This window comes from Xenia sp. Carnegie-2017, unplaced genomic scaffold, assembly GCF_021976095.1.
Source record: "Xenia sp. Carnegie-2017 unplaced genomic scaffold, XeniaSp_v1 HiC_scaffold_20, whole genome shotgun sequence".
NCBI classification, from domain to species: domain Eukaryota; kingdom Metazoa; phylum Cnidaria; class Anthozoa; order Malacalcyonacea; family Xeniidae; genus Xenia; species Xenia sp. Carnegie-2017.
The window spans coordinates 4,475,728-4,492,053 of record NW_025813483.1 but is presented as its reverse complement, the minus strand read 5'-3'; the positions used below and the strand labels follow the sequence as shown (position 1 = coordinate 4,492,053).

The following is a 16,326-nucleotide window of genomic DNA, read 5'->3' as shown; positions in this document are numbered from 1 at the left end:
TAGGGATCTTTGCCTTGACAAGGTATCTATCAAAAGAGCGCTAGGCGTTCTGTGGAACATTACATTAGCCGTTATGAATTCGGATTTCGGATTCAGCTGAAGGACAAACCGCCAACTAGAGGAGAGATATTGGCTATTATCAGCTCGGTATATGATCCGTTCGGCTTTCATCGCCTTTCGTTCTACGAGCAAAGTTCCTAATGCAAGAACTCTGTAGAAAGAACCTTGGTATTCGAAGATCATTAGCTAAGAAAAATATATGAATCCCCTCAAGACAGTAAAAACTGTTGTGTGTAGTTGATTTTGCTGTTGTTGGAAGGGCGACTCTTTTCTTCCAGTCTTTGCGCCATTGCTCGACATCAAAATCCATTGGGATACCAGCATTTTGATCCTCTAACTGCCTTTCAACATCGGACTGCCAGCGTTGTCGATACATGCCTAAAATGAAGTTTAAATGAATAAACGCATTTGCTGGACTTCTCGGCGGGTAGGTCACAAACTTCCATTGAAACAGTAAGAAACATCATTAAGCGCACAAGCTCAAGCAAACAAAATTTCAAACCTGTTCGATCTTCTATAAGACTTTGGCTGAAAGTCTTAGTGGTGGTCTTAGTAGTGGTTACGACGTTAGACGATTCATCCTCTGGTCGGTAATGGCCGTAAACTGTACATATCCTTACGTTCAATCGGCGTTTTGTGATAACCCTTTGTGTTCACTAGCTCCCCCAAGAGCTTCCTTTCAGTGTTTTGCCAGATTGTGAACAAAGTTCATAGATTTATGAACTTTTTATTTTTATTTTTGAATTTTTGTGAACAGAAAGAATTTTGTGAACATTTCATGAACTTTTACTAAAAATTAAAAACTTTTTATGAACTTATCAGTTATAAAGGACAAGGTTTTTTACGATGAACATACACTGGCTTAGAGATTCGAGACAAACATAATTCATTCTTCAATATTAATGTGGAGAGAATTTTTTCTACTGTGAATGCAATCATAACTAAAGGAAGAAATAGGTTGAACACAAAGTCAGTCTGCAGTATTCTAAAAGTTAAGCAAGGAGTGAAAGAGTCAGAAGGCTGTGTCAAATATTTACCATCGACCAATGCTTTAAGTCATATGACAACCGACTTTCTTTATGCTCAAGACTCTGACTCAAGCGACGAATCTAAATCGAACTAAATAGTTTTTCAATGTTGTTTTTTTTTGTTATTTTGTACAGATGTGCATTGTAAATTTACATTTGACTTAGCTCATTTCATTCATTTGGTGCAAAGTAGGCAATTTTCGTCGATTTGTGAACATTGGTGGATAATATGTGAACTTTTGAACATGCCGACATGAACTTATTTAAATTTCATCTGGCAACACTGCTTCCTTTTCAACTGTTTTGTCTTGCTTCGATCTGGCATAAGGAAGTAAGTCTTTTGAAATACGTTCCAATCCAAGGAAACAGCAAAACGTTTTCGTTATTTTATGAAATTCTTGTGAAACTGAAACACTTTTTTCATAATTGAATCGATATTAGCGGTATTACGTCCTAAATTCTTTAAAAATCGGCGATTAAAACTTGTCGATTTTAATTGTTTTGGAAATATTCATAAGTCTTTACCCAGAGACACTGCTATTATTACATGTTATATTTCTCATTTGATCTTTCTAGTATTTGATGATTTCGTTATTTTCTTTAAATTTTCAGACTCGAGGTGTGAAGCTACAGTGGATACAAAATCTACCCGGGTCATGGAAAAAGATATATACGTCTAGATGGAAAGGTACTTACGTTTACAATGTTCAACTTAGAAGAACTGCTTAATTTGTCCCTTCGTTAATATATAGTTATTTTTAAAACACACTTTAAATACTTGATTGTAAAATCACATCTATATTATTTTGCCATAACCAATAAATGTTTTATATATCATTTTAATAGTCTTTCAATTTCCTGGACAAAAAATGTGAGAGATCCTTCTTGATGAGAAGAAATCCACGAAAGATTTCATGGACTGTCCTTTATCGTAGAAAACACAAAAAGGGCTCAGTTGAAGAGGTCTTCAAAAAGAGAACAAGACAAAATGTTAAATTCCAACGAGCCATCCAGGGTGCAACTCTTGAAACTATTTTGGCCAAACGCAATCAGAAGCCTGAAGTAAGAAAAGCACAAAGAGAGCAGGCAATAAGGTATCAAACACAACCGTCTTGTGTCTTTGATATCTAAACAATGCATCTTTTATGCTTGACTAGAAGATTTTTGATTTTGTTTCTCAGTGAAGATTCTATTTTACCTACATTGTATGAGTCACAACTGTGAGAATATGAATTATAATCAGAGAGAAACATTGAAAATCTCGGCAAAGTTAAACTGAATCAGATTTTGAGAAAATTGATCATTTTTATGATTTAAAAACATTTAGAGCTGCTAAAGATAAAATCAGGCAAAAGAAGGAGGCTAAAAAGATGACAAAGGTATGTAAAGGCTATAACAATTACTCAACTATTATAAAGTAAACTAGGTTGGCTTTCTCAGTGCAATTTGCTGTTGATAAACTGCTTTGAACAAAAATTTTATGTTCAAACATTGAAATTAATATTTATTAAAGACTTTGACTGTTTGTTTGTGTGTGGGCTAATTGTATGACAAACTTTTCATGACTAACTTCGGGCAAAATTATGACACATATTGTGAATTTAATTCCAACCCAAGCAAATGATAAATTTCTTCATGAAATTCAGTATTTATCATAAGTTTTCAATGATTTGATGAATCGTTGTCACTTTATATTGTGTATCATAAAATAGAAACAGTTTAACGTATGCAGTTAGTTTATAGCTGTGTTTGCAAACCATTCAAAGCTCAACCAATCAAATCAATCAATCAATCAAAGAGAATTTGCAAATCAATCATGAATACATTTAGAGGAAGAATTAAAACTTTTGTTTAAATTTGTCTGTTTGCATTATTGTTATTTTATAAAAGAAATAAAAGATGTTTTTTCATGTTTGCACTGGCTTATGCTAACCTCAGAGACATTTGTGAGAACTCCCAAGCAAGTGCAACCATTGACGTTTGGTCTTGTGCTTGCAATGATCTGATCTTAATTTCTTGCAAGATCTGTTTGGTTTGCATTCACTTGTGGAAATCAGTAAACATCTTTTATTTACTTCTTACATGAAGTAAACCATTCTTACTAAGATATCTCAATAACACTCATCATTTATTCAAGGCCGCACAACAACCAGTGAAGACAAAAGCTCCAACAAAACAAAAAGGTGGAAGAAGTACAGGTCGTGTTGGTGGAAAACGTTGAATGTAAATTATCACGCATTTCACTATAATAAATGGTCATGGTTTAATGGTATTTGCATTTTTTTAGTTTTATGTTTTAATTCATGCTTCATTGTTCAATGTTGTGTAATCTGGTTGTGAATTAAGGATGAAAGTTTGAATCACAATTTCAATGTGAAACATAACCTCTCTCTACCCTCGTAATCCCCACTTAAACCTTCACCTACCCTCTATCTGCCGAACAAATCAAACTGATCAAATCTTCACTTGTTTCATACAAGGCTGGTACCACTAAAACTAAACATTTAACTTGTAGACTGATCAAATCTTCACTTGTTTCATACAAGGCTGGTACCACTAAAACTAAACATTTAACTTGTAGACTGATCAAATCTTCACTTGTTTCATACAAGGCTGCCACCATTAAAATGAAACATTTAACTTGTAGACTTATCAAATCTTCACTTGTTTCATACAAGGCTGCTACCATTAAAACTAAACATTTAACTTGTAGAATGTATATTATGGTTGACAAATGTTGCGTGAAAGCATGGAAATATATTAAAACTCACCCTTTGTATCTACAGGGTGCATGCAAAATGCAACCCATTGAAATCAGCAGACGTTTAACATATGCATGATTCAGCCGTAATCAACCTCCAATGATACATAAACGTAATTGTAACGATAACACGAAAGGATTTAATGATTGGCATTTTACGCGTTTTTCCGTTTAGTCAACACGCAAACGACTGCAAATTTAGTACAGTAAATACTTAGTAGCGAGAGACTTGCCGAGCGGAAATCGAATTCGTGTAATAAAAATTAATGCCCAACATAAAGTTTTAATTAGAGCCATAGAAATAGACCAAAAACTACAATTTTTAAATAATTTTACTGCACCCCAGAAAGTAAAATATTTGTAATTCAATAGTTCGTGGTAAATTTGTAATATCATCATAAACGTGAGCACGTTATTTTTTGCAACTCTCCACAATCTGAAGGGTTCATTCCTAGTGTAAAGTATAGTGAAGTAAGTTAACTGACTGTAATTATTTAGTTGAACCGTACGTGATAAAGTATGCGCGTCTAAAAGCATCAGACACTTGGCAGAGAATGGTTGAGCCCTTAGTCGAATTCTACACATTGAGGCTGAGGACTACAATCTGTCTAATTTTACCTTACTATACTTTACACTTGGAATGAACCCTTTAGACTGTGGAGAGTTGCAGAATATAACGTGCTCAAGTTTATGATGCTATTACAAATTTACCACGAACTATTGAGGAAGTACCAAGATTAAAAAGAGTTTACTTTCTGTGGTGCAAATTAACATGTCGCGATTTGCAAAGCGCGATACATCGTGAGGTAAAAAGCTTTTGTGTTTACAATTTTCACATAAAGAATTACGTCAGCCAATAACGATCGAGACTGCACCAACATTGCAAAATAATCGCTTATAATAATACATATTTCCCATTTCTGACTGGGAAAAGCCGAAAATATGTGGAAGTGTAGACGTAGAAATTGCCCATCTTCCTCTCAAAAAATTTCGGTGACGATTTACGAAAAGATGGTAACGAGGAACTACGTCAAGAATATGTGAGGTCGAGGACATTAAATGACTTTCATTCTATTAATTTGAAAGTCGGCAATGATCTAAATGTTGGTGTAATTCTGTTTGTCCTTGTTTTAAAATATGGGTTGTCACTCTTATGCTCTATTGTCACTTGGATGCTTCTTTGCTTTTACTCCCCGTGAATGTCCGTCGATATGATATGTCGTAATTTAGAAGAGGAAGATGGAAATGTTCTTTTATAGTTCACTTCTAAATTTAATAATCTTAGCACAACCGATAGAAAGTTGCATATATTTACACCTCTGTGCTCTAAATTGTATGAAGTGTAACCATGATCTTGAGAGCTACGATAAGCAGGTAAAAGTTTAAGTAAACGATCTTAGGTGTATCAAAACTACAACCATTGAAATCAGCCGACGTTTAACTTTTGCATGATTCAGCTGTAATCGACTCCCAATAAGACATAAACGTCTTTGAAAGGAATTTAATGCTTGGCACTTGCAATGTTATAGTTCCTATAATTTTGTTTACACTTCTTTACGTTTAGTCATCATGTAAACGACAGCAATTTAGCATAGTAAATACTTGTTTTGTGTGTGGTTTTTTAAGCCATTTGTTATCAAACCGGTTTATATATGTAATAACAAACGCGTTGCATTATTTTAACTTTCTCAACGTACTGAATTACTGTGTATTTGAAAATCTTAAGAGTATACAAAGTTTACAGGCAGTCAAATTTATTTCAAAGAGTTAAGTTATGGAGATTTGTGTGTCGTAGCTTTTGCTATTTACCACATTTATTACGCTGCGAGTCCTCAAAAGTTTATCGCGAATCGCGACACGTTAATCTGCACCGCAGAAAGTAAAATCTTTGTAATTCAATAGTTCGTGGTAAATTTGTAATATCATCATAAACGTGAGAACGTTATTTTTAAATTTGCACCTCTTCATAATCTGAAGGGTTCATTCCAAGTGTAAAGTATAGTGAAGTAAGTTAACTGTCTAACTGACTGTAAAAAACATAATGCTGACGACAGCTTCATTTTCAAAAAGATAGAAGATCATTTTCGTTGACTTTAGTGATGATAACTTGCTCATAGCTATACTTCATGTTGTATCAATAAATTATGTTTATCATACCGTATTTCCAATGACTAACATAATTGATCAAATTACATTATAATGTAAAATATTCTCTGCTGCTTAAAAAGCTTAGCTTAAGTTAACTTATTACAAATTATGCTCATTCCACGCCAAACGAATACAGAGACATGACGTCAGTAAGCGTTCAACATGAGCCCGCAGTACGTTTATTGCAATTACGTTTATGTCTCATTAAGGCTATCCACATGCACACATTGCGTACTTATTTTAGCCACAAGTATCACAGGCTTGAATTTTCGCTACAAGTATTTCCATTATACACCCATTTTCATCAGTGTAATTCAACTTTAAACAATTGAAGTATTCCCGCAGTAATCGATCAGAGTAATTCCTTTCCTCTGGTAACAAAAATCGGACTTTCATAGGCTGACCATCATGTTTCATTAATGGTACTCTCTCATTATTTTCTGCCATCACAAATTCTGTAAACTGTCCATGGTGGTAGCCAATCAGAAGAGGAGTTTTGATACACTCCACGGAGTCAGATAACAATGGTAAGTATATGCCACCAAGGTTTACACCAGCAATTGGTTCATCATAGTCACCACGATCAAAATCGTCACATATTACAAGAATGGGTCTTCGAAGAACGTTAGCTAAGGCAAATATATGAATCCCCTCAAGACAGTAAAAACTGTTTTGTGTAGTTGATTTTGTTGTTGTTAGAAGAGCGACTGTTGTCTTCCAGTCTTCGCTCCATTGCTCAACACCAAAATCCATTGGGACACCAGCATTTTGATCGTCCAACTGCCTTTCGACTTCCAACTGCCAGCGTTGTCGATACATGCCTAAAATGAAGTTAAATGAATAAGGACTTATTTGTTCTTCGCGTGTTCCTGATCACACACCCGAGTTCCTTACCTGTCTCATCTTTGGTAAGAATTTGACAGATTGTTTTTATCAGACAACCACAAGCGAAAATAAGTGTGCTACAAATTATTTCCATAGTTTAATGCGTTTATCTTTTTCTTTCTATCAAAGTTCTATCCTCTTCCTCAGCGTTGTGACTTAGGGTAATGCCCAATATATGCAATTGTTTTTAACTTTGTCATGGCTTGTTACTAATCCTTTCATCCTTTCTTGTTATCATGTCATGTCCTTTCTTGTTATCATGTCAATCCTTTCATACATTTCCCACACTCGAGAAAGTTTCAGGGTCTTTTTTTGCGTGGGCGGTGACGTTTTTGTCGTTATATCATAATATCGTTATCATTATCTTGCCGAATCCTTGCGGAAATGGAACACGGTCACGTGCATTCCACCAGACTAGAAAGGACAATGCATGAATGTGGATTATCAGCTGCAAACTGTTACTCAGCTTTTACAGATCACGAACAAGACGAGGTGATATCGAACATTCAGAAAGACTTTCCGAACGTTCTCGGCGTTATTGTGTTGCTGGGCCTCTTTCATTAGGGAGCTTTAGCAAGAGTACGACTACGACGAGTACGAAGTTTGACCGTGTAAGACAATGGCAAGAGGAAGTTTGTTGTAGTTGTCGCTTCGTCAAAATTTTGTTTTAGCTCTAAACAACAGAACGAGCCTTTTTATTGTGTAAAACACCAAAGTTTGCGAAGCAGCTACGGCTCTATTTGTCAATAATGATATCAACGAATCGGTAATACTGATTTTGCGAGAATATAGGACTCTTTAGACTGAAAAATCTTCACTATTTCAAGTTTAATGTACGATATATTTGTACTATTTTATTGTTTGTTTACCTTTCACTTTGCGTACGAAATACATGAAAGTTTTACAGGTCATATTTTCCTTTTTAATGTACATCTGCGCTCAAAAATGGGTTCTAAATTAAAGCCTGGATGCTAGTACTGTCAACTAATCTCTTAAGGAATGAAGAAATAAATCTACTTTCTTTGCTTAAAAAAGACATCGTAGTCGCGACTACGAATTTTTTACAAAACATCGTACTCAGATTGACGACGGCTACGTGTTTTTATTGTCGCAACAATGTTTTCGCGCCAAAATGACGTAAGTCGTACTCGTAGTCGTACTCGTAGGCTCTGCTAAAACTCCCTAATGTTTTCGCGCCAAAATGACGTAAATCGTACTCGTAGGTTTTGCTGAAGATCGCTAATACTTCTATAGTTCCATAACGACTCGGGTCCCTGTTATGATAAGCCTATGATATATTTTAAAATTTGCAATTCAAAGTGTATCTAAAAGAACTGTTTGCATAATTGCATTTATAGTGGAAATATGGATTGCATTGTCAATGTAGAAGTTCCTGTTGATAGTAATGTGCGTTTTGTGGTAGCTGTTTTTGTTTGTTATTAGGAGCTTTTAATGGTTATTAGTATTGGGGTGTTTTGCAAGTGTTGTAACGAAGGGCTGAGGGCTTAGCACTGAAATAGCACCTTTGATTATGGAGCCATTACGATAAATTTAGTATTTGTAATCGTTGTTAACATTACATATGAAGAAAAATTATCAGTTAAGTGCAGAAATTTGATGAATGTACGAAGTGCATATCGACATTTATGAGTAAGTGAATATATTACTTTATTACTAAACCAATACAATTCTGTTGATATCAAGACTCAACAAACTGTGCTAATTTAAACATTACAACGACAATATTTCTAGTTCGTTGAAATAAAATTTGTCAAAAAACTGTTTGTTAAATTTGTTAAAACACGCAAACTGTCTATTCTGACAAAAGCATTTCCTTCTTCTTTAAACATTTATGACAAAGACCCTGATCTTCTTCTGTACCAAAACATCCACAACCTTTAGTTACACATGGTATCAACTTTGATGTTCGCCTTTTTGCTGGTGATGAAGGCGCTGAAATACTTTGTCTCCCAACAATTGACTAAAGATAAAAAGAAACTGTCCTATAGATGGTATTGCAAAGTTGGTAAATGATTTTTTGGCAAAACCGAGTACAATTCCACAATCTTTAGAGATTATGCTAGAAATTGTTTTGTTTAGTTGATACAAAAACAAATATTTACCTGATAATAGTGGGGTTCATTCACATAATGAAGTCTGTTGAAATCATGATTTGTATTCTTTTGCTGTTGTGCTATTTGCCAGTTCCTTCTAGCTCGTTCTTGTTCAGCTTTGATCTTCTTTTCAGACTCTAAGTCATACTCAAGTTGCAATGCCTTTGCGTAACATTGTGAACACAAGTTATCATTCTCTGGGATGCCGAAGAATTGACATTCTTCAGTCAGACATCTTGTCTTTACTGCTTCCACATGGGGTACTGATTTTTGCCTGGATAAGTGAAGATAGTGTTGATAACATAGTTGACGTTTATTGGTCATAGCCATTTTGTCACAGTTAAAGAAAGTGCAAGTCTTATTTTCCATATCTGGTCCATTTAATTGTGAATTTGGCAAAACGTAGCCAGAATTTGAACGAGATACAGCTGGTTGTGTGGGCACACTTGCATGAACCTGCTCAAAAGTTTTATCATCTTCTGTTCCATTGTTGATAGTCCTTTCAATTGTGTTGTAGTTTATTGTCGATGAGAATGGTTCTACATGATTTTTTGTTATTTGATGAATATTATATATTTCTTTGTAGCAATCATAACACAGGCCATGTAAGTTAACATTTGCTCTGTTCACACAATTATTGTAACATCTATCATTAGGTGGTGCTGATGGGGTAACCATGTGAGGCCCCTCCTCCAATAATGCATGCAATTTGGTGAAACAGGTAGAACATAGGCCTTCATAATCTGGGTTGGCAGTGTAACCACAGCCAGGAGAAGTACAAATACGGGTGTTGTCTGTGTTTCGACATTGATGACAATAATTGCTTTCAGCACTGGCAATGTTTCTGCAGTTAATCTTTGCACAGGGTTTGTGCTCCTTACTATTTTTAAAATGGTCTTCATGATGTGTTGAATAAGATGTGATTGTACTTTGATCATTAAGTGATAGCTGTTTCATTGCCAATGTTTCCAAGTATATATGTTCCATTGATTTGAAATATCGTTTCAACATTCTATCAAGATGTGGATCTTGTTCAAAAGCTTCCATTTTAGCTACAAGTATTTCCATTATACACCCATTTTCATCAGTGTAATCTAACTTTAAACAGTTCAAATATTCCCTTAGTAATCGATCTGAGTAATTGCTTTCCTCTGGTAACAAAGAATGAAGTTTCATAGGCTGGCCGTCATATTTAGTTAATGGTACTCCCATCACCAATTTGTGATTATCCAATGCATGCCCTCTCTCATTATTTTCTGCCATCACAAGTGCTGTAAAGTGTCCATGGTGATAGCCAATCAGAAGAGGGGTTTTGATACAATCCACAGAGTCTGACAACAGTGGTAAGTATATGCCACCAAGGTTCACACCAGCAATTGGTTCATCATAGTCACCACGATGAAAATTGTCACATATTACCAGAATTGGTCTTCGAAGAACATTAGCTAAGGCAAATATATGAATCTCCTCTAGAGAGTGGAAGCTGTGGTTTTTGATTGATTTTGCTGTTGATGCTAGAGCGACTGTTTTCTTCCAGTCTTCGCTCCATTGCTCAATGCCAATATCCATTAGACTTCCACCATTCTGACCCTCCAACTGCCTTTCCACTTCCGACTGCCAGCGTTTTCGATACACTCCTGTAATAAAGATCAAATGAGAATTAAATATACATTATTAAAGCCACAAGCTAAAAGCGAGCAACATTTTCAAACCTGTTTGATCTTCAATAAGAACTTGATAAACAGTTTTTCTCAGCGTTAATCTTCGGTCATGAATACCCCACATACCAAGTGAAGCCGCGTGCATCAAACAATTTCCATCGCCCAAGGTGTTTATAGGAATAAACTTTGGGAAAATTTTACACCAGTTGAGCGACCTGTTGTTTTCCAACTCATTTTCAAGAGCAATGTTTACTAAAGCTGTGAAAATATATTCGCAAAGATCTTTATTCAAGCGAGAAAAAGCCGGGAATAGGAAAGTGTATCGCGGTGATGTTAATAGGAATCGATGTCTGTCTTGATCTGCAGGGATAGTGACATCCCTATCAATTGAGTCACGAATAATTTCCGAAGTTGCAACGTCTATTGAAGAAATACTTCTTTGCAGTTCCATTGCGACTGGGATCCCTGTTATCAAAAGCATGTAAATTATTTATTAGAAATTACTTAAATTTGCAATTCAAAGTGTATCAAAAAATCGTATCTTGAAAAATGGATTGCAATTTGTAACAAAACATCTGCTATCGGAAAATACGTCGTTTAAATCACATGATCAAAATGTTTTATCATGAAAAGTTTTACTCATACCTTTGATGTTGCGTGTGGTTGTGCTTTCCTTTGAAAAGTACAATGGGCATTCTGACAAATAAACTTCCCTGCCTTAATATAACAAATTTTTTCTTTTTGATCTGCTGTTTCTTCTTTAACACTATGATTTGCTAAAATGAGAATGCTACTATCAATTTATACAACACAACAACAATGCCTGAACATTCAAGGTTACGGTTCGTTCCCCGGGGTATGATTCCCCGTCAATAGTGTTTCTGTTTATAACATCACAGGATTTAGGGGAAACCCCTTTGAATACAGTGGTGAAAAATAGCAGTGTACGTGGGTGGTGACTTTTTTCAGTGAGGCGCTATCGACTATATAACAAGCTTGTTTACGTGGGCAGTGACGTTTTTTGGCTCTAAGTACGCATCGACCTCGTACAAACCACACTATATCTTGCGTTGGATAGTGCAGGCTAGCTGTTCCGAAATCTGTGGAAATTACTAATGGCCGATCGCAACTCTTGGCTGCATGTCGCTAGTCTTGGTGTTTGTGGAATTAACAGCAATTCAATGAGGCAGAGAAACATTATCAGACAAACTCTTATTAAAGATCGAACAGGTTTGAAATGTTGCTCGCTTGACCTTGTGTCCAGAACAGAATTATCTGGTAACTGCTATAGGGTTTAGCACCTTAAACGAAGTTTGTGACCTACCCACCGAGAAGCCCAGCAAATGCGTTTATTCATTTCAACATCATTTTAGGCACTTATCAAAAACGTTGGCAGTCCGACTTGGAGGATGAGAATGGTGGAAGTCCAATGGATATTGGCATTGAGCAGTGGAGCGAAGAGTGGAAGAAAACAGTCGCTCTTCCAACAACAGCAAAATCAACTACACACAACAGTTTTCACTGTCTTGAAGGAATTCATTTATTTGCCTTGACTAATTTTCTTCGAAGACCAATTCTGGTAATATGTGACGATTTTCATCGTGGTGACTATGATGAACCAATTGCTGGTGTAAACGTTGGTGGTATATACTTACCATTGTTGTCTGACTCCGTGGATTGTATCAAAACCCCTCTTTTGATTCGCTACCACCATGGACACTTTACAGAATTTGTGATGGCAGAAAGTAATGAGAGAGTATCATTAATGAAACATGATGGCCAGCTTATGAAACTCCGTTGTTTGTTACCAGTGGAAAGCAATTTCTCAGATCGATTACTGCGGGAATACTTGAACTGTTTAAAGTTGAATTACACTAATGAAAATGGGTGTATAACGGAAATACTTTTTGCAAAAATGCAAGTCTGTGATACTTGCGGCTAAAATAAGTACGCAATGTGTGCATGTGGATAGCCTTAATGTGACATAACAGGGGCTGCAACAAAAGTACTGCGGGCTCATGTTGAATGTTTACTGACGTCATGTCTCTGTTCTCGTTTCGGCGTGCAATGAACATAATTTGTAATAAGTTAACTTAAGCTCAACTTTTTAAATAGCATTGAATATAAGACGTTATATCATAATGTAATTTGATCATTTATGTAAATCATTTGAAGTATTGTATAATGAACATAATTTATATAAGTTAACTCAAGCTCAACTTTTTAAGCAGCAGAGAATATTTTACATTATAATGTAGTTTGATCAATTATGTTAGTCATTGAAAATTCTGTATAATAAACATAATTTATTGATACAACATGAAGTATAGCTATAAGCAAAATATCATCAGTAAAGTCAACGTAAATGATCTTCTATCTTTTTGAAAATGAAGCTATCGTCAGCATTATGTTTTTTACAGTCAGTTAGTCAGTTAACTTACTTCACTATACTTTACACGTAGAAACGGACTATATTTTAAAACTGTAGTTTTGTTTCCGAGTCGGCTAAATACGGCACAGTGAATCCATTTCATGTGTTTTTCGGCAAACGTGAATAATTGTATAATTGTAAAATATGTATAATTGATGTCGTTGATCACTCGATTTTAGCTGATGTATTACATTTAGAAAATTTAAATACTTAAATTTGCATTTGAAACGGCACGATTGTATACGTGGGCGGTGGCGTTTTTCGCTAAAATTCCTACGAATTCCAACATTGCAAGAAATTCACATCATCTCTCATTAAGTTAATATTGTTCCTATGACAATTTCGTATAACAAGGGGCGCACGGACGCGTGATTTGCATGCATCGATCCACTTCGTACAATTCACAATATATCTTGCGTTGGTTGGTGCAAGCTAGCTGTTCCGAAATCTGTGGACATTACTGATGGCCGATCGCAACTGTAAATGATCTTCTATCTTTTTGAAAATGAAGCTATCTTCAGCATTATGTTTTTTACAGTCAGTTAGTCAGTTAACTTACTTTACTATACTTTACACTTGGAATGAACCCTTCAGAATGTGGAGAGTTGCAAAATATAATGTGCTCAAGTTTATGATGCTATTACAAATTTTACCACGAACTATTGAGGAAGTACCAAGATTAAAAAGAGTTTACTTTCTGGGGTGTAAATTAACATGTCGCGATTTGCAAAGCGCGATACATCGCGAGGTAAATAGCAAAAGCTTTTTTGTTTACAATTTTCATATAAAGAATTACGTCAGCCAATCACGATCGAGACTGCACCAACATTGCATAATAATCGCTGATAATAATACATATTTCCCATTTCTGACTTGGAAAAGCCGAAAATAAGTCGAAGTGTAGACGTAGAAATTGCCCATCTTCCTCTCAAAAAATTTCGGTTGACGATTTACGAAAAGATGGCAACGAGGAACTACGTCAAGAATATGTATGGTCAAGGACATTAAATGACATTCATTCTATTAATTTGAAAGTCGGCAATGATCTAATGTTGGTGTAATTCTGTTTGTTCTTGTTTTAAAATATGGGTTGTCACTCTTATGCTCTATTGTCACTTGGATGCTTCTTTGCTTGTACTCCCCCGTGAATGTCCGTCGATATGATAGGTCGTAATTTAGAAGAGGAGGATTGAAATGTTTTTTTATAGTTCACTTCTAAATTTAATCTTCCCAGCACAACCGATAGGAAGTTACATATATTTACACCTCTGTGCTCCAAATTGTATGAAGTGTAACCATGATCTTGAGAGCTACGATAAGCAGGTAAAAGTTTAAGTAAACGATCTTAGGTGTACCGAAACTACAACCATTGAAATCAGCCGACGTTTAACTTTTGCATGATTCAGCTGTAATCGACTCTCAATAAGACATAAACGTATTTGAAAGGAATTTAATGCTTGGCACTTGCAATGTTATAGTTCCTATGATTTTGTTTACACTTCTTTCCGTTTAGTCATCATGTAAACGACCGCAATTTAGCACAATAAATAGTTGTTTTGTGTGTGGTTTATTAAGCTATTTGTTATCAAGCCGGCTTGTATATGTAATAACAAACGCGTTGCATTATTTTAACTTTCTCAACGTACTGAATTACTGTGTATGCATTGCTTTATTTCTCGAGTTGTATTTAACGTAAAGATTTTAGACTTGGTATGCAAAGTAATAATACAATACTCTTTCATTTGAGCCTAAGTTGTTCCGAACTCTGACTTCCCTGTTCACACGATACCGGATTCGTCTTGTACCGGATTCGCTGAGCAATCCGATACGAAAAATGCACTCTGTTCACACGATGCCGGATTCGTAAGACGATACATAAGTTTTAATATCGCCCCAGTACTTGTGCGTGCAAGCGATAACGACGATGGTTGCTAATTCAAATAATTCGTAAGAAAATGAGAATTTTTTTTGACAGATAACTAAGTAGAGTTTCTTCTTAGGCGTATTAAGGTTTTTTACGAATGGGCGCAAGGACTGGAAGAGTGTAAAGTCCAAATACGACCGAATATATGTTGCCATTACAATAATACTAGAAAGAAGCTTTTCACACTGCGATAATACATTGTTAAAAGCTTAAACATGCCATGTTGAAGATATATTATATTTGCTGGCGGATTATTCATTTAAAACATAGTTTGTATCTCTATGTTTGCTTTCATTTTTGAAAAATCGCACGGACTTCTTAGTTACCAAAGTGGAACGTATCGGATTCAAGCGTTCACACGACAACGGAACGTATCGGATTGGTTTTTCTACCACTTCCACAGCGGAGTCAAATCGCTCCGGAAAAACGATACAAAGCGTATCGGATAGCAGCGAAGCCGTGTGAACGCAAGGCCTATCCGGTACGAAAAGTAATCCTGTATCAAACGAATCCGGTATCGTGTGAACAGGGCCAAAGTTATACAGGCAGTCGAAATTTATTTTAAAGAGTTAAGTTGTGGAGATTTGTGTGTCGTAGCTTTTGCTATTTACCACATTTATTACGCTGCGAGTCTTCAAAAGCTTATCGCGAATCGCGACATGTTAATCTGCACCCCAGAAAGTAAAATCTTTGTAATTCAATAGTTCGTGGCACATTTGTATTATCATCATAAACGTGAGCACGTTATTTTTTGGCAACTCACCTCGTGGATATTCAATTTGAGAGAGAGCGTACAGACAGTAGAGAAAGACAAAGATCTGAGTCTCTTGACTGATTTTACGCAATTCATCTTTCTCGCATTCAAAACAAAGAATAGTATATTGCATTTCACGGATTGTTTTTCTTACAAGACTTTCCCTAGCTTAGTGTATATCAGTTTAACGTGTCTATGCACATGTAATAACAAACGCGTTGCATAGTTTTAACTTTCTCAACGTACAGAATTACTGTGGCTTACATTTTAGATACAAGTATTTCCTTTATACACCCATTTTCATCAGTGTAAATCAACTTTGAACAGTTCAAGTATTCCCGCAACAATCGATCTGAGAAATTTCTTTCCTCTGGTAACAAACAACGGACTTTCATAGGCTGACCATCATGTTTCATTAATGGTACTCCTTCATTATTTTCTGCCATCACAAGTTCTATAAAGTGTCCATGGTGGTAGCGAATCAAAAGAGGAGTTTTGATACAATCCACGGAGTCAGATAACAGTGGTAAGTATATGCCACCAAGGTTTACACCAGCACT

General features: G+C 35.7%; 3 protein-coding genes and 1 non-coding gene across 5 annotated transcripts in view; 3 read left to right on the top strand and 1 right to left on the bottom strand.

The window, feature by feature from the left end:
* The window catches only part of LOC124442386 (tumor necrosis factor alpha-induced protein 3-like), a 31,182-nt gene extending 19,706 nt beyond the window's left edge, over positions 1-11,476 (bottom strand). Inside the window, exons 1-4 of one of the 2 annotated variants that reach the window (XM_046992884.1) lie at positions 11,303-11,476; positions 10,709-11,122; positions 9,006-10,633; positions 8,526-8,863 (exon numbers count right to left, since the gene is read on the bottom strand). In XM_046992884.1, the coding sequence (XP_046848840.1) occupies positions 8,696-8,863; positions 9,006-10,633; positions 10,709-11,108 (2,196 nt within the window). In that variant the 5' untranslated portion in view covers positions 11,109-11,122; positions 11,303-11,476 and the 3' untranslated portion in view covers positions 8,526-8,695. Of the gene's footprint in view, positions 1-8,525; positions 8,864-9,005; positions 10,634-10,708; positions 11,123-11,302 lie in introns of those variants that run through there. The other variant, XM_046992885.1, reaches the window with a different exon arrangement.
* LOC124442392 (60S ribosomal protein L24-like) lies at positions 1,701-3,360 on the top strand. Its single transcript, XM_046992894.1, has 4 exons — positions 1,701-1,776; positions 1,935-2,182; positions 2,416-2,467; positions 3,226-3,360. Exons 2-4 carry the CDS (start codon positions 1,977-1,979, stop codon positions 3,307-3,309), a joined length of 342 nt encoding a protein of 113 aa, XP_046848850.1. The 5' UTR covers positions 1,701-1,776; positions 1,935-1,976; the 3' UTR covers positions 3,310-3,360.
* LOC124443438 lies at positions 2,261-2,339 on the top strand. The gene has a single exon (XR_006947662.1). It is a non-coding gene; the product is annotated as a small nucleolar RNA SNORD34 (small nucleolar RNA).
* Positions 11,477-11,772: 296 nt separating the features above from the next.
* On the top strand, positions 11,773-12,599 carry LOC124441527 (tumor necrosis factor alpha-induced protein 3-like). Its single transcript, XM_046992006.1, has 2 exons — positions 11,773-11,887; positions 12,031-12,599. The coding sequence occupies exons 1-2, from the start codon at positions 11,773-11,775 to the stop codon at positions 12,597-12,599; spliced, it is 684 nt and encodes a 227-aa protein (XP_046847962.1).
* Positions 12,600-16,326: the final 3,727 nt, after the last annotated feature.

Excerpts from the sequence above, each read along its gene's own strand:
- LOC124442392 (XM_046992894.1), top strand. The coding sequence starts at position 1,977 with ATGAGAAGAAATCCACGAAAGATTTCATGGACTGTCCTTTATCGTAGA. Across the intron at positions 2,183-2,415 it reads CAAAGAGAGCAGGCAATAAG|AGCTGCTAAAGATAAAATCA; the intron begins GTATCAAACACA and ends AAAAACATTTAG. Across the intron at positions 2,468-3,225 it reads AGGCTAAAAAGATGACAAAG|GCCGCACAACAACCAGTGAA; the intron begins GTATGTAAAGGC and ends CATTTATTCAAG.
- LOC124441527 (XM_046992006.1), top strand. The coding sequence starts at position 11,773 with ATGGCCGATCGCAACTCTTGGCTGCATGTCGCTAGTCTTGGTGTTTGT. Across the intron at positions 11,888-12,030 it reads TCTTATTAAAGATCGAACAG|GCACTTATCAAAAACGTTGG; the intron begins GTTTGAAATGTT and ends ACATCATTTTAG.